Source organism: Monodelphis domestica, chromosome 2 (assembly GCF_027887165.1).
Source record: "Monodelphis domestica isolate mMonDom1 chromosome 2, mMonDom1.pri, whole genome shotgun sequence".
Taxonomy (NCBI): domain Eukaryota; kingdom Metazoa; phylum Chordata; class Mammalia; order Didelphimorphia; family Didelphidae; genus Monodelphis; species Monodelphis domestica.
The window spans coordinates 479,743,313-479,764,925 of record NC_077228.1 but is presented as its reverse complement, the minus strand read 5'-3'; the positions used below and the strand labels follow the sequence as shown (position 1 = coordinate 479,764,925).

The following is a 21,613-nucleotide window of genomic DNA, read 5'->3' as shown; positions in this document are numbered from 1 at the left end:
TACAAAGCACTTTACATGAGTTATTTAATTTTATCTTAACCACAAATCCTGTGGGCTAGGTAGGGCAGCTATTATTATTGCCATTTTAGGGGTCTAAACTTGTGGTTTAATTGGTGGAAGGGACTTTTAGTGAGGAAATTTCCTCCACCAATGAAGATAAGCAATTGCTCTGAAACCCAAGTTTCCTTTATTGGTTTTAGAGAATTGGAGGAGGGGCAGAGAGAACCAAGTGCTTAAGTGACTTGCCCAGGATCACTCATTCAACAAGCCAATACCAGATATGGAATCTGAAGCAACATCTTCCTGATTCTGTGCTTGGCTTTCTCCATTTTGCCATCTTGTCTTTCTGTCCTCAGTTTACAGATGAGAAAATGAAACTTTTGAAGAATTCAGTTCAATTCAATCCAGTAAACATTTAAGTGCCTACTATGAGCCAAGCATGTGCTAAATCAATTGACTTGCTACCAATCACAAAGGTGATTTGAAGTAGCAAAGTTAAGACCCAAATTGAGATTATGTAGTATTCCTAGTTGAGGGACCTTCAAGTCTATCCAGTCCAAATGCCATCATCTTATAGATGAGGACTCTGAGGTCCAGAAAGGGGAATTGACTGGCCCAGAGTCATACCGGCAACCATCCAAATCCAAGTCTTTTGAGTTCAAATCACATATTCATCCTACTGACTCCCAGGAGAATGATGGAGGAGCTTGGGGTTGGGGGCACCTTTTGAAATGGTGAAAGAGAATGAGGTCTATGATCAGAGAGGAGAAGAATCCCAGACTGTTGACACTGTGAAATGAAAGGTGCCTTAGACTACAAGAAATCATGAAGGTCATTTGCTGCAGCCTCCTACCCCTAGACTAGATCCTTGGGGACTCTTGACTTGGGCTGGAGTGAGAGGCAAGTGAGATACCACAAGGATTCCAGTATCACAACCTACACCCCTGGCATAAGTTCTCATACTGGGCAAGGATTTCTCCCCCTGCCCCGTAGAGAAGCCAGACTGGCGCCTGTGGGACAAATATTTTTCTAAAACAAGACTGATTATCTTTATCCCCAAACCCTCCCCTCTCCTGAACTTTCCTATTACTGTCAGGGGCACTGCCAACCTTCCAGTCACTCAGGTTCAGAATCTTGGTGTCACCTTCCATAGCTCTGACTCACCCTACATATCTAATCACTTGTCAAATTTTAGAATTTCTTTTTCTACATCTTGCACACTCCACTCCTTCTCTACTCACAAAGCCAGCACCCTTGCTCGGGCTCTTATCACTTCTCTCTCTACTTTAATATCTGCTCAGTTGCCAGCGGTTTTCCTGAAGCATGGAACTAATCATGTCACTCTCTTGCTCAATAAACTAATGGCTCCCTATTATCAATAGGATCAAATACCAAGTCTTTTTTTTTTCATTTAAAAACCTTTTTCAGCCTTTCCACTCTTCTTATATTCCATCTCCTCCACATTTACATTGACCTAACTGCTGTTTCTCAACCAGGATACTCCATCTCCTGACTCTGCTTTGGTCTTGGTTCTTTTGTTTTGGCTCATGCCTGAAATGCTCTCCTTCCTTCCCTTCCTCTCTTCAAGTCCCTAGCTTCCTTCCATTGTCAGCCTGAAGGCCACTTCTATTCTATGCCTAGTGTCATCACTTTTAGAACTCCCTTCCATCTCCTTTTTGACAATCCCTTTAGGTTATCTCTCACCCATTAGAATGTAAACTCCTTGGCAGCTGGAGCTGTTTTTGCATTTTCTTTGTATCTCCTGTGCTTAGGACTGTGATCTGGCACAACCAATGCTTATAATATATGATTGAGTCTAAAGGCAGAAGGGGAGCAGGGGAGCAGTTTGGAGTCAGGGAAGGAACAGGGCACAGAGCTGTGTCTCCTGGAACCTCAGGAATACCTTAAGTTCATCACATAATGATGCTATCAAAAGGAAGGTAGAAATCCAGGAGCATTTGTGCAGGGGACTGTACCTCCTGAGAATGAGGCATTCACTCACCCCCAGAAGACAGGTGTAGGGATAAGATAAGGAAAGGCACTGTCTCCAAGGCCTTAGAAGTGAAGATGGCCAGTTGCCAAGTGGTGCAGCTTTAGGGGTTTCGGGCATCCTGCTACCAGAAATCCTTTGTTGTCCTACTCACTGATAACTGAAGTTTCACTATTAAGAGAACCACACATTTTTCTTAAGACCAATTCCTTTGCTGAAATAAAAATATTTGGGGAAAGATAGGTGGCTCAGTGGATGGAGAGTCCAGCCTAGAGATAGGAGGTTCTGATTTCAAATCTGAATATTTATTAGCTGTGGGACCCTGGGCAAGTCACTTAACCCCCATTGCCTAACCCTTTTCACTCTTCTGCCTTGGAACCAATACATGATATTGATTCTAAGATGAAAGGTAAGGGCTTAAAGAAATAAAATAATGCAGATTTTCATAGATTGTAAACTCCCTGAAGGCAGGGGTTGTCTTTGGCTAGTTTTGGGGCCCTAGACACTGAGCCCAATGCCCAGCACATAGTAAGCACTTAATATATGATTATTGATTGGATGGGATCCTGTATTTAGAAATGGAAAGGGACTTCAGAGATCAGTTAATCCAACCCCCTTTGTTTGACATCAAGGAAACTAAACCCCAGAAAGGTTAGGGCTCATCAGTCAAGAAGCAGAGTTGACATTTGTACTCTGTTCCTCTAGCTTTGGAGGTAAGCATTTCTTTCACCACCCCACCTTGTCCCTGGGAGGGGGAATTTTACTAAGCCTGTTCAGTCTTTTATGTATAATGCCCTAGTGATTCTTTCCTGAGGGCAGGTTTTGTTGGGAACATGAAGGCACCTAACAGATTAAGGTTGATGGGGGAGCTTGCTACCAAGAGGGTCAGAAGACCAGGCTTCTTCTCTACCTACAGTTGGCATTAGTTGCCTGGCTCTGCTCCATAGGAGGCTCAAGTTGTTTTCCTCCACTTGAACCTCATTTTGCTCACTGGAAAAATGGGCTGAAAATTCTATATGAGGCAGCTAGGTGGCTCAGTGCATATAGCTCTAGACCTGGAATCAGGAGGTCCTTGATTCAAATCTGGTCTCAGGTACTTCCTATCTGTGTGATTCTGGATAAGTTACTTAACCCCATGTGCCTAGCCCTTTCTACCCCTCTGTCTTAGAATTGCTACTAAGACAGAAATTAAGGAGTTTTAAAAAAACAACAACTCTACAGCTGGGCTCTTGGAGAAGGCTGAGTAGAGGCTAAGCCTCTATTCCAGGGTGCTGCATGGCTACAGAGACAAACAAGTGATGGGGTGATTTTGTTGCCTGAGTGAGGAAGTTGGCCAATCTGGGAGCAAAAGCTTTAAGTTAATTTGTAATTTGGAAAAAAAAAACAGGGTCAAATAGAGTAGCCAAGAGGCTGAGTTCATCATAAAGCAAGGAAGAAGGAAGTGAGAGGGCTGTATTCATTGCCGTGTTCTTTGTGGTGGCAAAAAACTGGAAAATGAGGGGATGCCCTTCAATTGGGGAATGGCTAAACAAATTGTGGTATATGTTGGTGATGAATACTATTGTGCTAAAAGGAATAATAAAGTGGAGGAATTCCATGGAGACTGGAACGACCTCCAGGAAGTGATGCAGAGTGAGAGGAGCAGAACCAGGAGAACATTGTACACAGAGACTGATACATTGTGGTACAATCGAATGTAATGGACTTCTCCATTAGTGGCAATGCAGTGATCCTGAACAACTCAGAGGGGCTTATGAGAAAGAACACTTAACCACATTCAGAGGAAGAACTGTGGGAGCAGAAATACCGAAGAAAAACAGCTGCTTGATCACATGGGTCGATGGGGATATAGACTCTAATATGCACTCCCTAGTGCAAATAATATGGAAATAGGTCTAAAACCCAGTGGAATTGCTCGTCAGCTACAGGAGGAGAGTGGGAGGAGGGGGAGGGAAAACATGAATCATGGAACCATGGAAAAATATTCTAAATTAATTAATTAAACTAAAAATTTTAATAAAAAATGAGAGGGCTGGCTTGCGATTTCTCAGACCTTAGTTTCCTTAAAGGACCAAAGACAAACCCTCTCTGTTTTTCATCAGAGGTGGATCATTATCAAAAGGAATTTGCAAAGCCAACACATCAGGAGCTTACATGGAGGGGTCTTGATAACTATTTTTTCTATATGATGAAGTTATTCTTTGCATTTGTATTAACACTTGTATACAACCTTATGCTTTTTCCCCCTAAAGCATTTTTTCATTGAATTATTTCTTCTAAGGGTCTTTGTGAAATAGACTAGTTATCTTTCTGTTTCCCTTATAGCTGAAATAACTGAGGCACCTAGAGGTTAGATGACTTGTCTAGGGTCATGCAGGCAGTTAAGGCAAAGAATTCAGGTTCCTTGTTCCACACCCACAGGTTGTTTTCTTTCTTTCTTTCTTTCTTTCTTTCTTTCTTTCTTTCTTTCTTTCTTTCTTTCTTTCTTTCTTTCTTTCTTTCTTTCTTTCTTTCTTTCTTTCTTTCTTTCTTTCTTTCTTTCTTTCTTTCTTTCTTTCTTTCTTTCTTTCTTTCTTCCTTTCTTCCTTTCTTCCTTCCTTCCTTCCTTCCTTCCTTCCTTCCTTCCTTCCTTTCTTTCTTTCTTTCTTTCTTTCTTTCTTTCTTTCTTTCTTTCTTTCTTTCTTTCTTTCTTTCTTTCTTTCTTCCTTCCTTCCTTCCTTCCTTCCTTCCTTCCTTCCTTCCTTCCTTCCTTCCTTCCTTCCTTCCTTCCTTTCTTTCTTTCTTTCTTTCTTTCTTTCTTTCTTTCTTTCTTTCTTTCTTTCTTTCTTTCTTTCTTTCTTTCTTTCTTTCTTTCTTTTTTCTTTCTTCTATAAAACCATTCTTCTATCTTAGGGACCTCCTGGAAAGAAATTTCTCCAGCTTCTATCCCTGGAGGTCAAAGAATCTATTCCATCCCCAATAGTACCTGGAATGGGATTTTTTCTCTCATCGGCCACTTCCTCTCCCCCCAGGATCATCATCCATTGCTCTCCTCCTTGACCTAAGTACCCTCAGCAGTTTCTAAGCAACGATCATCTTCCCTACTGGGTATAATGGACCCAGAGTCAGGAAGGCTGGAAGATGGAGACCCCAGCTCTGCCAGGGATTGGGGATGCAGAGAGTTCTTCAGAGCCCTACCTTGTGGGGTTCCTGTGAGGAAAAGCACCTTGGAAAGATAATTTATCATTAAGACTATCATCACGCACATAACATTGTAGATTGTTTAAGGTGCCTTCACATACATTATTTTGTCTGCTCCTCATCTCAACTCCGTGAAATAGACAGGGGTCATTTTTCCTCACTTTCTTTTATGGCACTATAAAGCATTCTCTGGTGGAGGTAAATTCCTTGAGGACAGGTATGGTTTCATGATTATTTTTGTGTTCTTAATCCCAACATTTTTGTGAGTAGATAGTAGTTTGAACCCATGATTTCATCACTACAGAAATCTGAACCCTCTTCATTTTAGCCTCAGCTTTCTCTTCTGTAAAATGGTGATAATAAGCACCTTTTGTGGTTGTTCAGTGGTGTCCAACTCTTTTTTTAACCCTTGATTTCTGTCTTAGTAACAACTCTAAAACAAAACGGCAAGGGCTAAACAAAAGGGATTAAGTGACTTACCCTAGGTTACACAGCTAGGAAGCATTTGAGGCCACATTTGAACCCTGGTTCTCTGGCCTTCAGGCCTGGTGCTCTATCCACTGAGACACTTAGCAGCCTTTGTGTCCAGTTCTTTGTGACCCCATTTGAGGTTTTCTTGGCAGAAATCCTGGAGTGATTTACCATTTCATTCTCCATATAATTTTACAATGAGGAAACTGAGGCAAATGGGGTTGAGTGACTTGCTAAGGTCACATAGCTAGTGTCTAGTGCTGGATATGAACTTGGGTCTTCCTCACTCCAGGTCCTTGAAGGATTCTATCTATTGCATTACCTAGCTGTCCATGATAATGATGATGATGACAATAAACCTACTTCCCAGGTTTTTTTTTTAAACCTTTACCTCCCATCTTGGAATCAATACTGTGCATTGGTTCCAAGGCAGAAGAGTGGTAAGGGCTAGGCAATGGGGGTTAAGTGACTTGCCCAGGGTCATACAATCTGGGAAGTATCTGAGATCAGATTTGAACCTAGGACCTCCCATCTCTAGGCCTGGCTCTCAATCCGATGAGCTACCCAGCTGCCTTGCAGGTTTTTTTGTGAAAACCAAATAGGATAACAAGTGACTTGCTTGATGAACTTTAAAGCACTATATAAATATTAGCTAGTAGTAGTAGTGGTGGTAGTAGCAAGAGGAAGAGGAGGAGGAGGAGGAGTACTGTTCTCTTTAACCTGTATGTACACAACTGACATGTGGACAGGCAGGATTTGAACAGAAGTCTTCCTGACTCCAAGTCAAGTTTCCCCTCTATTTGCCAAGTCAAGTTGCCCCTACCATTGGAGCTGCTTCAATGTTTGTTGAATTCAATTAGAGAGAAGGAAAGCATAGTGGGGTTTAAAAAGATGAAGTGACTTGTCCAAGGGAACAAAGAAAAGATAGTGAACTTGGGACTCACATTCAGGTCTTCTAACTCCGAACTGTACTAACCCCCCACTGGACATCACAACCTGTGCAGAAAACCCTTCAGGATTTTGGGAAAACATGCCCACCAGAGACAAGCACCCTCAGAATCCCAGAGCTGGGGCTTCCAAAAGCCCTCAGCTCATAGCCACAGCCCAGTCTCCAGTGTGCCCTGGTGTGCCTGTGAATGAACTCTTTCTCATGCAAGGAGAGCTGGGTATTTTTATTCTTTAAAACAACTGAATGATTTTGTACTTAGCTTTACATGCAGTATTGGGGATTATACTGATTTCACAGCCTAAGGGCTGTTTTGGGCTGGACCTTCATTCTCCCCCAGAAGCAGCCCCAGCATCCTGGGAAGCAACACTTCTGAGACTTCTGGGAAGCAGTGTTGATTTAAAGATCAAAACCCTTTATCTCTGCCTGCCCTTCAGTTAAGACCAGCCTGGTGCTGTCCTTTGCATGGAGTGATGCGCTCCTCCTTCCCTCTTTTCTCTGTTTCCCAGCTCATGAGACAAGGTGCTTAGACAGATGCTTCCAGGCACAAATAAGTAGGTCTCTTTCAGTTCCCCTGATTTGCCCTTAAAGGCATGGATGAGAATTAGGAAAGTCAGACTGGAGGGGTGTTAGGAAAGTTGAACTGACCTTTTCTGATCTTGAAGACCTGCAATAGGGCTGGAAGAGATGAAGACCTTTCTTCCATTCCCAGAAAGGCTTTGAAAGGTGAGGTGGGGAGGTGCTGAAGGGGCATGTGTGTTTGTGCATGTTTGTGTGTATGTTTGTGTGTGTGTGTGCACACGCTCTCGAGCGCATGAGAAAGAGAGGAGAGAGGACAGAAGAGAGAATGAGTGGGGAGAGAAAGAGAGAGGAGATAGAGAAATAGAGACAGAGACAGAGAGATGGAGAAAGAGAGAGAAGGAGAGAGGACAGAAGAGAGAGAGGAGAGAGAGAGAATGAGAGGGGAGAGAAAAAGAAAGAGAGAGGAGATAGAGAAAGAGAGAGGAGATAAAGAAAGAGAGACAGAGACAGAGAGAGGCAGAGAGAGAGAGAAGGAGAGAGAGAGAGGACAGAAGAGAAAAGAGAGAGAGAATTAGAGGGGAGAGAAAAAGAAAGAGAGAGGAGATAGAGAAAGAGAGACAGAGACAGAGAGAGGCAGAAAGAGAGAGAGAGACAGAGACAAAGAGAGACAGAAAAAAAGAGAGAAAGAGAGAGGAGATAGAGACCAAGACAGAGAGAGGCAGAAAGAGAGAGAAGAGAGAGAGAATGAGAGGGGAGAGAAAGAGAGAGGAGATAGAGAAAGAGAGAAGAGATAAAGAAAGAGAGACAGATACAGAGAGAGGCAGAAAGACAGAAGGAGAAGGAGAGAGAGGACAGAAGAGAGAGAGAATGAGAGGGGAGAGAAAGAGAGAAGAGATAAAGAAAGAGAGACAGAGACAGAGAGAGGCAGAAAGACAGAAAGAGAAGGAGAGAGAGAGGACAGAAGAGAGAGAGAATGAGAGGGGAGAGAAAAAGAAAGAGAGAAAGAGAGAGGAGATAGAGAAAGAGAGATAGAGAGAGGCAGAAAAAGAGAGAGAGAGAGAGAGAGAGAGAGAGAGAGAGAGAGAGAGAGAGAGAGAGAGAGAGAGAGAGAGAGAGAGAGAGAGGTTTCCACCAGAGCACTCTATCCAAACCTCTCTTAGGCTCTTAATTACTGTGCCCTTGTCTAATCTTCCATATTGTAAGTATGTAGGCTTCTTGAGGGCAGGTGTTGATTCTCATTTATCTTTACAGTCAGTTCCATGCCTTTCATATGCTAGATGTTTTTAATAGATGCTTATCAGACTCAATTGAAAACTCAGAGGATCCCAGAGGGAATGGGGTGATTATCTCTAAGATTCCCTTTCAGATCTGAATCCTGTCTAGGTCCTATTAGTCCAACTCTCTCATTTTATTTTATATATAAATATCTGTATATCTGTACACACATATTTACCCACATGTATCTGTGTGTGTGTGTGACTGGGTCTCTCCATTTTGCCTGTGCTAGAAATACAGAGGCTACTCATGTTCCAAACCCACTTCTGACCAGCAAGGAAGCTTTGATCATTCCTCTCCTGGTCTGGTTTTCCCCTCCTTTGACAACCTGGTGACCTCCCACTCCCTAGAGAAGGAGAGGCCCAGAGAGAACTCACCATATTGGTGCTAGTATTAGTGTGCACATTTCATCAGCTTTTACCCTGCATTACAGCTCAGAACTCCCAATCTTGATCCATCCCCAGGACTCAGCCTCCCTGGAATAACAGGAACAATAGCCATGGGCCATTCAGTTCTCTCATTTTACAGACAAAGAAATGAAGCTCAGAGGGATGAACAGATTGGCCATAAACTCCCATAAAGAGTTAGTGCCCCTTTACCCCCTAAAAAAGTTAGTGGCAAAGGCAGGCCAGTTTTCTCATCTGTCAAATGACCTGGAGAAGGAAATGGCAAGCTATCTTTGCCAAGAAAACCCCAAACGGGGTCACAAAGAGTCTGACACGACTGAAATGACTGAACAATAATAATAATAAAAAAAAAGGTTAGTGGCAAAGGCAGGACTAGAACTCAAATTTCCTGACATCTGTCTCAGTGTGCTTTTTATTATAACTGGCCACAGGGTGCTGTAAACTCAAACTAAGTCAGAGATACCTATTGATGCTACTTATATTGGATCCCCTGTCAGGGAAGATGACAAATGGAACTTCATTTCCCAGGACTCCAGGGGAGGGAGGGATGGCGGAGGGAATGTTCATTTCAGAATGAGACACTGCTTTTTTGTCTGCAGATCCCACAGAAATACAGAGATTAGCAACATTTAGATGGATGCTGATGGATTTAGGATAAGCCACTCTAAATTTCTCCCAGAAACTCCTCAAGGCCACTATTCCAGCAATTAACTGGTATACCCTTCCGTTCACCAACTCTGGATTCCTCAGTTTCCTCTCTAAGTGCATAGCAGCTAAGAGAAACATTTTATGCTAACCCATTTCCACTGGCTTTGTACCTCCCAAGACATCCTGAACATGCCCAGACAATTGAGCTGGGAAGAGAATGAGGAAGAAAGGAAGGAAGGAAGGAAGGAAGAAAATCATAGGATTATAACATTTTAAAGTTGGAAGTGACCTTAGAAATCATTAGTCCAGAGCAGGGGCAGTGGATTGAGAAACCAAGGCCAGAGATGGGGAGTCCTGGGTTCAAGTCTAGCCTCAGACATTTCCTAGTTGTGTGACCCTCATTGTCTAGCCCTTACTGCTCTTCTGTCTTGAAACCTATACACAGTATTGATTCTGAGATGGAAGCTAAGGGTTTTTTAAAAAGAAGATATCAGTAGTCCAACCAATTTATTTTTATAGACAAGGAAACAGGTTCAAGGGATTGATCTAAGCCTCCTTCAAGTTTTGGAGCCTTGATCTTTAGACTAATTCTGATATACTTGTTTCTAGTGAAGGTCACTGGCCCATGCTGTGGAAAAGAGAAGCTAATCTTGAGTGTCAGAGTGTCAAATGAGAGAGTCAATTAGTCAAGGCCAAACAGAACTTCTTTCTGAGACTCTGGAAGACTGGTCTCCTCCAACTGACCAATGGTGACCTCCCCTGGAACCTCAGAGCAGAAAATAGTTCTTGGGAAAACTAGGCACAAGGGGTTCAGCACAGAGGCTGCTCTTGGATACCAGGGTTCCATTAGCAGCTATGCTCCAGGGCAATCTTTGGTGTGAAATTCCAGCTTTCTGTCATCATTCCTAGCAAGCCCAGAGAAGGGGCTACATCTGTCCATGCTTAGTCGACTTCCTGGCATCTTGTGCAAGGCTGGCAGAAGAGACCCTTAAGGACAGCCCATGCTGCTCTGGATCCTGAGCAGACTCGGTGAAATAGTGTCAACATTCCAAAGGACCCAAGTCAGATCAGGTCATGGTCTCCTCCACTTACCTCTGAAAAATCCCAGAGGCTGAGTCTCCCTGGGGTCAGCCAGTGCTTTCATCTCTCTAAGTATGACCACCTATGCAGGGTAAGTGGCAGCTAGAAAAGACAACCAAGCAGCTGGATGCCAACTGACTCGTTTTGTGTTTTGAAGCCAAAAAAATGGTACGGCAGGTCTCAAGTCTCAGTTACAATAGCCCTGTGGAGGCCACAGAAATCCACATTTCTAGATCCATATCTTTCCTGCATTTCTTTTCACTTTCCAAAAGAGTCCAAGTTTATTTTCTCTATCCTACTCTCAACCACCCTCCCCCCAAACCATAAAAAACCCCAACACAAACACCTTATTGTCCCAGAAACAAAATGTTCAAAGGCAAATGTTAGTCTGTTTAGAGCAAGGAAAGAGGGTAAGGAGGCTCAAACTTAGAATCTAGGCTTCTTCCCTTGCCTTAATAGACTCAGGAGCAGGGCTCAGGGAGATCTGGGTGCTAACTCCATCCTCTCAATAAAGGGATGGGTTCAAAACAGAAGAGACAGTCTTTCAGGGTTTTGGCTTTTTCTGGAAAAAAATCTTGGAGTGCCAAAGCCCAGGACATGATCTATCTTGGTCAGGCAACCCTCTAAGAAGGGTAGGTCTTCTTGGGATCAAGATTAAGGGGCTTAAGGTGGGCAGACAAATGGCATTCCATTAATTTTATAGAATCATTTTATTTAATTCCATTTCTTTGGAGGGTTAAAAGCCACTCCTGGGCATTATTCACAGCTCTGACACCTCCTTCCCCCAATAACTCCCATCTTTAGCCTTCTTCCTGATCTCTGGTCTGAGTTCAGGCTATGCCTTGGCCTTGTAGGAAGTGACTTTCAGAGTGAAGTTGGCAGGGAGAGAGGGGTGTAGGGAACTGAGCAACAATGAGCAGAAGAAGGAATTAGAGAAGGGTAAAGGAGGAAAAGAACCAGTTCCCTGTCTCTTTCTGGCCACTTAGGAGGATACACATGAGTAGGGAAAAACCAGACATAAAACTAGAATCTAGAGGTACAGAACTGGTCCCATCTCTGCCTGGGTGAAGGTTAGTGCCTTCAAAGTGGTGTCTTGGACCAGGCCCTATCAGCCTTCCCCACTCTAGAGCTCTGATATTTCAGATCCCAACCCCAGCCCTGCCATTGCTTTCTCCTTTCTTCTGCCTTGGAGACCTAGGCAGCCCTGCCATCACTACCTGGGTGAAGCCACTGCCCAAACTGGGATTGTATTATCCACTAGAAGGAAAGGAGAAAGGAATTCCACTAACAATTTTAACAGGCTGGAAACATCAAGGAAGAAGCTCAGACAGTCTCTTTCTTCCATTCCCCCAGAAAGAGGCCCAGAAGGACCAATTTAGAAATTATGAGTTAGAAAAAGGAGAAAAGGGATCAAGACAGGCTGTTGGGAAATCAGGAGACCTAAGACAGAATCCTTATTGTGCTACAAATTGACTTGTGACCTTGGGCAAGCCATTTGACCTCTGCATTTCAGGCCCAGGTAGATGACCTCTAAGCTTCCTTCCAGTTCTAATTTTCACTATAGATTCGAGTCCCTGCCCTAGGGTGCTACCAAACACTTTGAATGATCCTTGCCAGTGGTTTTGACATTCTATTCTTCTGAGACTTCATAAGGCCCCACAGAAAATTGGATGCAGTTATTTCTGGCTCCAAGGGGTTCTGATTACTTGGTTTGGGCAGCTCAATCAAAATCACTATTAATCTAACTCTGGTCCTGAAGTCAGACCAGGAAATACTCTTAACCGTCCTTGGGTCACCAGGCAACAGGAAAGGATGAGGCAACTCCCACCGAGGACCAGACCCACTAGTTACGGGAGGAGTTTATTGCGTGGAACATATTCCCTGAGACAATTCCCATGTTCTCCAGGTGGACATCTGAAGCACTTTGAAAGGCAACAGACCTCCAAGAACTAGGCATCTACCTGGATTTGAACTTATATGGGGCTCCTGCCTGGCCTGTAGCTCAGCAACAGGCTTCCAAACCAATTTAGTTCAATTTTAATTTACTTCTATTTTGCTGCTATTTTAATCCACTTCTCACCTTTCGGCCATCGCCTCTGGACCAGGAGGTGGGTCTTCTCTGCTCTTTTTTCTTTAAACCCTTACCTCCTATCTTAGAATCTATTCTATGTATTGGTTCTAAGGCAGAAGAGCAAAAAGGTTAGGCAATGGGGGTTAAGTGACTTGCCCAGGACTACACAGTTACTAGCTGTGTGGCCCTTGGCTAGTCACTTTACCACTTGTCTGCCTCAGTTTCCTCAGCTGTTAAATGGAAGCAATAATAGCATTTGCCTTCCTGGGTAGTTGTGAAGGTCAAATGAGATACTCTTGGTTAGCACAGTGCGTAGCACACGATAAGATACTAATAAATGTTTGTTCCTTTTCCCTAGCTCTCGCTGTCTCCCAGTCACTGTCTGAACTCCCTCATAATCAGAAATGACATTTATAAAATTCTTCTAAGCATAAAAAAAGTGAAAGGAGCATTAGATTTGGGAACAGAAAACATGGGTTTGAATTCTGGCCTTCCTTGCCAGTTACCATGTGTGACCTTGGGCAAGTCACTCATTTATGACATCTACAAAATGATCAGTTAGACTGGATAACTTCTAGGTCCTTTCCAGCTTTAAACCTGTGATTCCTCACACAAAAAGACAGAAGTGGTGCCAGAACTATATCCATTTTACAGATAAGGAAACCTGAGGCTCAGAGTTTAAGTGATTTGCCCAAGGTCAAATAGTAGAAAGTAGCAGGTCTTCTGACTTCCAAGCTCAGGTCTGAGGACCCTTCCAGCTCTGAATACTCTAAGATTCTACTTTTCTATGAAAATGGTGTGGATACAAGAATCTGAGGCCCAGCCCTGCTGCAGCTCTGTCTTTGAAGAGTTTTTAGCATCCCTGTTTGCTTTCAGGATACTCCCATCTCAGTGAGATAAAATATGTAAAGTGCTCTGCAAGCTTTATTGAACTATAAAAATGTCACATATTATGAATTTTCAAGAAAGGAGTCATTGTCTATAAGCTTGGGCCCCAGAGGCAATACATCACCCCAGCTGAGATCCCTGAGCCCTGGATATGTTGGTTTCAAGTCTGGGACCATTGTTAATGGTACTATTAACCAGTACTATTCTAGCTGGGATCCATGAACATCCACAGCACTGAATGTCGGAGAAACTTGGTTCTTCTGTGGCAAATTCAGAAGAGTATCTCAAGCTCAGCCCTTGTCCAAGAAACCCCATGGCTGGGCCCAAGCTGGAGGCAATTCTGTGCTCTTAGAAGAGGCCAGATACAAGAGCCTGGGAGGCAGATACCATCACAGGGAAAGGGGCAATCTGGGAGGGAAGAAACCGAGAAGGGTAAGAAACCCTCAAAGGTCTTAGCTTCTTGGAAAATAGGGTATCTTGGCTGTTAACTTATGAATGGGCTGAAGCTAGAACCCCTCATTTGGATCAGCAGCTTCCTGCCTCCTCGGCTGCCTCCCTACTTCAATTGGAGCACTTCCCTCCCCAAGATCACTCATCATTCTTTCTCCATCTCTACTTTCTGGTCCCTGAACCAGATGGAGACCTTCAGGGGATCACCTTACTTTGTGGGGTCAACCTTGCTCCTGCCTTGTCATTAGTGCTGAACTAATGTAGAGTCAAGGAAGTGGTGCAAGCAACTGTGAGGAAGGATTCCCAGAGGCCAGGCTGGGAGAAGAGGCAATCCCAAAGACTGGAGGATGCCCAAATACTCTCAATAGATGTTCTTCCTCCCTTAGATCCTAGACTGCAGGCTGCTCAAGGAAGAAACCAACACGTCCAGCACTGAATTTGTCTTAGTTCTGAGCATGGGCCAGGAGTCCCTGCTGCTCAGGCTGGTGTATACTAATGGGCATGACACTCTCACAGGGTGAGGGACTGTCCTCAGGTCCTGGCCTCCCTCCCTTCTGAGTAAGAATGCCTCATTCTAATTAGGATGCCAAATCAACTGCACTCACCCGTTCCCTTCAGTCCCATCCCCTACCCCCACTCCATTCTGTTCTGCTTTTCTTCTCCCCAGAGTGGAGAAATGGAACTTTTCAGTGACTGGGCTGAGGTCTAGAAGGGGAGGTTCTAGGCATGGGGTGCAGAGGGACAGGGAGGCAGCCTTACAAGACTCATCAATAAGGCAACTTGGGATGTCTAAAGTGACCTACCACTCCCAAAAGGAAGCATTTTGCTTTTCCCCAATTCAATTCAAGCAGTTAAAAGCCCACTCACTAAATACAAGGCAGTGAGTGTACTCTGTTGTAGAGTAAAGGGTCAGGATGGAGGATAACCACCAGTGCTTATACAGAACCACAGCTAGAGAGACCCTGGGCCAAAGTTACAGTTGGATGACCTCAGTTCTTTTTTAAGGGCTAAACTCCATCCTACCACAATTGAGCCATATATAAGCAGAATGGTGTGGGTAGGAGTCTTCCCCTCTTTCTTTCCTCCAGGATGTGTGTATGTGTGCTCATGTGTAGAGACTGGGATGATTCAGCCCCCACTCCCACCCCCACCCCATTATAGGTTGGTATTCTTCACTTAAACTGTCCTGGTTCTTCTCCCCAAAACATACACATACACACACACACCCCTACATATTACACAGACCCAGGGCCATGAATAGGAATGGAGGGGCATAGGCATAAAGAACCACAAGCAAATCTGTTACCTAAAGGACAGCTTAATTCCTTACCAAGTCATTTGTTGTCAGAGAAAGTGGGCAGCCTTCCTGTCTAACCCCCAAATGAGGCCAAGTCAGTGAAGTCAAGGGTCAATGAGGCTTTAAATGGAACAGATTTGATTTGGAGTTCCAGGATTATCTGTGGAGCTGCCTTAAAGATCTGAAAACAAACTGGACCAAATCTAGCTCACCTCTCTACTCCACCTTCAACCCTGTCCTGCTCTGTTTTCAAGTCCTTCCCCAAAAGAAATAAGGCATCCTGTTAGCTGCCCAGCAGCATCTGTTGGCTCCTGTAGTATATGGGAACTGTGAAAGGAGAGTGTGTGTACCAGGTGGGGGAATTTTGTATTAAAGGAGTCCCAGAAATAGTTAGAGGGAACATCTGAAGGCTTCCATTTCGGGACAAGCTCAAATGGCCTGGGGGGCTGGCTAGGACAAGCAGGTAGCACAGGGTCACAGATACTGTGTAGGAGTAGGGAGGAGAAGCGAATTATGCTCAGGGTTTATAATGGACAAGAAAATGCTCAGGTGCAGATTTTCTGGGCAAGTGTGGATGTAGGTGAAGGAGCTCCTTGGAAAGTGAGGACCTAGGTAGAGAGAGGAGAAGAGGTAGAAAGACCTAGGGTCACCCAAAGGGGAGAAGGTTCAGGCCTTAGTCCCAAATGCAACTTCTCTTATATCACAACTGGAAACTGGTTTGGCATGACCCCCCCCCCCCATATCTCTAGTGGGGTAGCCCACTCGCAGAGAAGGGCTGAGGAGTCTACTCACCCTGGCAGCCCGAGACGAATAGGGGTCCTCGAAAAGTGCCCACATCCTCGGCTGCCATCCTTTACAGGCACCTGCTCCCCCAGGGCCGGCTCCGCTGCCACCCTCGTGAGGGCCCAGCCTCTGCAGGGCCAGCTCCCTTTCGTCCTCACCGGCCTCCTCACCGGCTGCAGGGCCGCCGTCGGGGCTCTCGAAGATGTCCAGCGCCTCCTCCGCATCTCGGTGCTGGCGGTAGGTCATCCAGCAGCAGGGTTCCACGTCGGTCTCATCGATGCCCCAGAAGGTGAGCTCCTCCTCGAACAGCGGGCCGCACACGTCGGCGGGGCAGTGCAGTTTGCCGGTGCGGTAGTAGTTGAGGACGTAGGCGAAGACTCCCGGGTGCCGGTCAAAGAAAAACTCGCTGCCGCCTCCCGCACCGCAGCTGCTGCTGCTCCCCGCCCGGCCACCGCCTCCATCCTGGTCCTGCCGGCCCCCTCCGTCGGGGTCCGCCAGCCAAGCGAGGCGAGTGCCGGGGAGGGTCCGCAGGGTGCTGCGGTAGGTCTCATGTCGCGTGCCTCCCACGTTGATGATGATCTTCTCCGACGCCTCGCCCTTGGCCATCTCTTCCTTCAGACATGTTTTGGACGGAGGCTTGTTCCCCGACTTACGCCCGCGGTAGGAGGAGACACACACCGAGCTGATCATAAGAAGCGCTGCGGGGCTCCGGCTTGGGGCGGCCGCTGCCCTCTAAACACCCTTCCCAAGGAGGAAGCGTCAGACTGGGGGGGGGGGGGTGGAGGAGAGGAGGGGGAATGGGGGGGTGCAGGGAAAGGAGGAAGAGGAAAGAGACAGGCAGGTAGCCCCTACCCGGCGGTATGCCTCGGCCCCTGCCTCCCCCCCTCCCCCCAGGGCAAAAGTCCCTGAGGCTCCGAGGAAAGGAGTTAGGTTTCTCAGATGCACAGGTGGTTGGGGCTTTGGGGAGGCAGAGACAGCCAGGAAGAGAGAAAGAGGGGGGGAGGGAGAGAGGGAGAGAGAGAGAGGGAGAAGGAGAGAGGGAGAGAGAGGAGAGAGAGAGAGAGAGAGAGAGAGAGAGAGAGAGAGAGAGAGAGAGAGAGAGAGAGAGAGAGAGCGCTAGGCAGCGGGGAGGGGGGGGGGGGAGAGGAAAACTGAGGGCCAGAAAAAGGGACACAGAAGCAGGGGCACGCGAGCTCACGTACACACACACACACACACAGAGCCTCCTTTCCACAGGGGCACACTCAAAACACACACATACACTCCTTCCCCTCACCCCACAGTGGCACACACACACACACACACACACACACACACACACACACACACAGAGGAACCCCCGGGCAGACTCTCAGGGACCCGCGACACACCCCCACCCCCACCCCCACCACCCTGCAAAGGGCAGAGTGGCGTCCGCAGCCGCACCAGCTAGGGCCAGGGGCTCGCGCACACACAGCCCAGCCGAGCCTCACTCTAGTGGTCGGACCCTCAAGCCCGCAGCTCCACGGAGTCGGAGCCGCACTCTCGCAGCCAGACCCGCACCAAGACCCGGGAGCGCCTTCCTCCAAGCTAGGAGCAGCAACAGAGGCGGCGGCAGGGGCGGCAGGGGCAGCAGGGGCAGCGGTAGCGCAGCAGCAACAAGTCCTCGCAGCAGAGGCTGCTGGGGCCGGGTCGATGCTCTCACGGCAGCGGCTCCGCCTGCCCGAGCTGCTCTGGGTCAACACGAGGCAGCAGCAGCGGCGGCAGAGGCAGCGGCAGCGGCCCCGGCGGTGGCGGCATGTGGCCTCTTCCCCCCATTCATAAATCCAGCGCAGAGAGGGGGGAGGGGTGGGGGGAGGGGCTGGGCTGGGCGAGGCGGCGGCGCCTGCAGAAGGAAAACAAGCCGGTGCGGGTAGGACCGGGGGAGGCTCCGGTCCCTGGGTCCCTGGCGCGGACTGCGAGCGGGATTCCGGGAGGTGGCGTCTGGGTGCAGTGTTGCGGGGGCCGGACTCGGACGGGCGGGGGAATCCGACGGGGCGTCCTGCGCTGCGCTGAGCCGAGCCAAGGGGCGGGGCAGTTGCGCCTACCCGAGCTGAGTGCCCTCAGCAGATTATCCCGGTTGATCTTCCCCAAACCGGAGGGCTGGCACCCGAGCGCTTCTAGTGCTGTAGAGCTGCGCCGTGGGATTGGTCTCAGCGGAGCGCCCCAGCGCCCGGGCCCTGGGATCCAACCGCAATGGGGGCCTCTCCATCCAAGCTTCTGCCCATGTCGGGGGGGTGGGGATGGATGGGTGGGTGGGTGTGTTTGACTCCGAGAGAAAGTGGGGGGCGAGATTGGCCGAACCGGAGGGAGAGATCGAAGTGCAGGTGGTCGGAGCAAGTCCTCTCTAGGTGGAGGCTCTGTGAGGAACCCTGATGCTCCGATTTGGACTGGGGACCCAGGCGTCCGAGAGTCTTCTTGTCTTTCGCCAGGGATCTGGCTGCGGACTCCCAGCTCTGGAAGCTTTTCCTGACGGCTCCGCCTAGCCCAGGCGCGCCCTTAGTGGGGTGGGGTGGGCGGGGCGCGGGGCGCTGAGCCTGGACCAGGAGAGGTAGATGAGGCGCGGCAGATCCGGGTTGAGGTCTGGATCTCTCTCGGGGCCCAGGCTGAGCCCGCAGTTGCGCGGGACCAAGTAACCCCGTAGCTGCCGGCGCTCAGCCCGAGTACCCACTCTTCCTCGTCTCCCTCCCCTACGCCGCCCTCTCCCGAGTCGGCCCTCCAAACTGCAGCTCCTCCCATTGCAGCCCCAGGGACCAAAAAAAAAAAAAAAAAGGCTCTTGACCCCTGACCCCCCCACCCTCCAGCTCCGACATCTCTAAAGGCAATCTCTAAATCACCCCTCCTCCCCACTCATTAGCTATAAGATTGGTGTTCCGTAGTTACTGAAGGCATCCCTCAAAGGAAAAGAGAGTTTGTCATGATCAGACACTAAAGGAAAAAAAAAATCTTTTGACCTATGATCTTCGGCTACCCACAGCCCAGTATGGGAATCCGAGTTCAGGAAAGGACCATCTCTGAAGTATTTGTGTATTTTGTTGAGAGCCTGATGCAACAGTCACCAGCAGTAATCTCAGGGCCTGAGTCTGGACATTGAGGAGAAGTCTCCTGCGGTTCTTGGAGTTTGCCGGGTCCCCTGGGTTCCTTTGGTATTGGGCAAATGGGCTCTCCACCAGCGGAAGGAAGCCTAGAGACCTGGAGCTGTCCAAGGTAGTGGCAAGGTCTGGGAAACCTTAAGAGAAGACTGTGTATGGAAAAGGAAAGAAAAGGCAAAAAGAAGGAGGCGTGTCTTTTGGGGAGACTGGGGCTTAGTTCTCTTCACCGCGATTTGCCAACAGACTGAAGCCAGGTCCATTCTTATGTCCTTTACTTCCCCTCTCCCTTGCTCGGGATCTCTTTAATAAAAAGAGTTGATGCAGCCAGAATGCATAGCCATCTGTAGGCCCATTCCATAACAAAACTCAGCACTGTGCCCTTAACAGAGTACGTACTCATGCACTGCCCAGTGGTGCTAGCTCTTAACAGTCTCCCTTGTTATTTGTCTCTTATAGAGTTACTGAATTTTTCATGCATTTAAGTCTTTTCTACTCAAGCTAGGCTGTAAGCTCCTTTAAGGCAGAGTTACACATTCTTTTTCATCTGTTTCCCCACAGCACCTGGCACAGCACTGGACACATAAAAAGTTTAATAAATATTTACTGAATGTTGAAAATGTGTGAGCTTCACCAAAAGGACTAGCCACTTCCTTCTCTTATCCTGTCCCTGTCTGGAATTTGTAAGGCAGACTTTAAAGAAAATACATTAAGAAGAATAATGTGACCTAGCGGTAGCTGAATTTGCAGTAATATTTCAGTGGATCTATGATGTGATCTCATCCATGAAGGTAACTCCTCCATTGGTGCAGATCACTAAACTTCTCATCTTGTGTGATTGTTTTCCATATCTTCCATAAATCTTCCAAAGAGAATCGACCCAACATAGTATAGGTCTGCCTCTGGGTCTTTTAACAATTTTTCAGTGCCTATCACAAGTACCTAGCAGTATCCTTGTGAGAGCTTTGTAAACACCTGGCTGTTTGTCAATTCCATGGGTACCAAATACAGTACTGAAGCTGTCCAGCTATATCCCCTTGCCCTTTTATTTTCCAATCAAACATGCCCTGGATGTTATTTTTTTTAACCCTTACCTTCTGGCTTAGAATCTATGCTGATATTTAAATCAGAAGATCAGTAAGGGCTAGGCAAATGGGGTTAAGTGACTTTCCTAGGGTTAAACAGGTAGGAAATCTCTGAGACCAAATTTGAACCTAGGTCCTTCTGTCTACAAGCCTGACTCTTTAACCACTGAGCCACCTACCTGTCCCTGGATGTTATCTTTTAAGCTACTTCTTGGACACCAAACCTCCATCAATAATATGATATGACCTACTTACATCTACTGTGTCTATTTCTATCATCCTTTGGGTTATCAATAATTTTAATTCTTTGGAAACTATTGCTTTATGGTTAGAAGCCAAGATTTAGAAACATGAGAGAGATAGGAATGTTTTAAAGATGGGCTTTTAGAAGGCAGTTAGGAGACTCAGTGGATAGAGAGCCAGACTTAGAGATAGAGAGGTCTTGGGTTCAAATCTGATCTCAGAGACTTTCTAGCTGTGCGACCCTAGGCAAATCACTTAACCCCAATTGCCTAGCCTTTACTGACCTTCTGATTTAACCAGTTTCAGTTCTAAGGTAGAGGGTAAGGGTGTTTTTTTTTAAAGACAGGTTTTTGTATTATAGAGCAATTAGGATAGTGCAGAGCACTAAACAGTTTCCCAAATACTATCCAGGCCACCTTTCTTCTTCTATTTAATTTTGGGTGTAGCTTACTGTCCACCTGCAATGCCTGTTGCAGGTATAGGTACAGTATTTACAATATCAATGAAAAAGTAAAAGTCGAAGAGGGAGGCAAGTGTGAAAATACGATGAAAAATATTAGTCCTTCGATATTTTCAGCATCTCTAATTACCTATGTGTGGCTTCTTTTACTGACACAAAACTCAATCCTTTTGTGACTTTGGAGAAGGTCTTGAAGAGTCATCTGGCTAAAAAACATTATGACCCTTGGGTTACTCTGAGGACAAACTTCCCTGGGGCTGGCTTTCTGATGCTATGCCTGTCCCAAAGTCTTTCCAACATGGTAGGATTAGCCAACGCTTGTGTTTTCCTAGCATAACCTTCTTGAAATTAGTCATGGTTTCATGACCATACCATGAAGAAGAGCCTTGCATGACTTAGGTAAGCTGCTTTCTACCTGATATTGCTCCAAAGTGCCTGCTATCTCTAATATTGTGTGAGTGAGTCTATAGGATGCAGACTGACACATGGTTAGGAAGACCTTATGTCCTCTGTCTCAATCTGACTGAGCATTCAACATTTCCAAAAAGCTCATAGGTTCATACGTCTAGAGCTAGCTGGGAGGCCATTAAGTCCAACCTCCTTGTTTTGCAGATAAAGAAATTAAGGCCCAAGGAAGTTAGATTATTCACTTATAGTCCCACAGATCATATTAGAGGGCATATTTAAAACTGCATTCCAAAATTAGTACT

The 21,613-nt window shown here is 46.6% G+C and overlaps 1 protein-coding gene across 2 annotated transcripts in view; it reads right to left on the bottom strand.

Moving 5' to 3' along the window:
* The window catches only part of KCNC4 (potassium voltage-gated channel subfamily C member 4), a 61,676-nt gene extending 41,947 nt beyond the window's left edge, over positions 1–19,729 (bottom strand). For both annotated transcript variants that reach the window (XM_007485106.2, XM_007485107.3), the window contains exon 1: positions 16,018–19,729. In XM_007485106.2, the coding sequence (XP_007485168.2) occupies positions 16,018–16,698 (681 nt within the window). In that variant the 5' untranslated portion in view covers positions 16,699–19,729. The remainder of the gene's footprint in view (positions 1–16,017) is intronic.
* Positions 19,730–21,613: the final 1,884 nt, after the last annotated feature.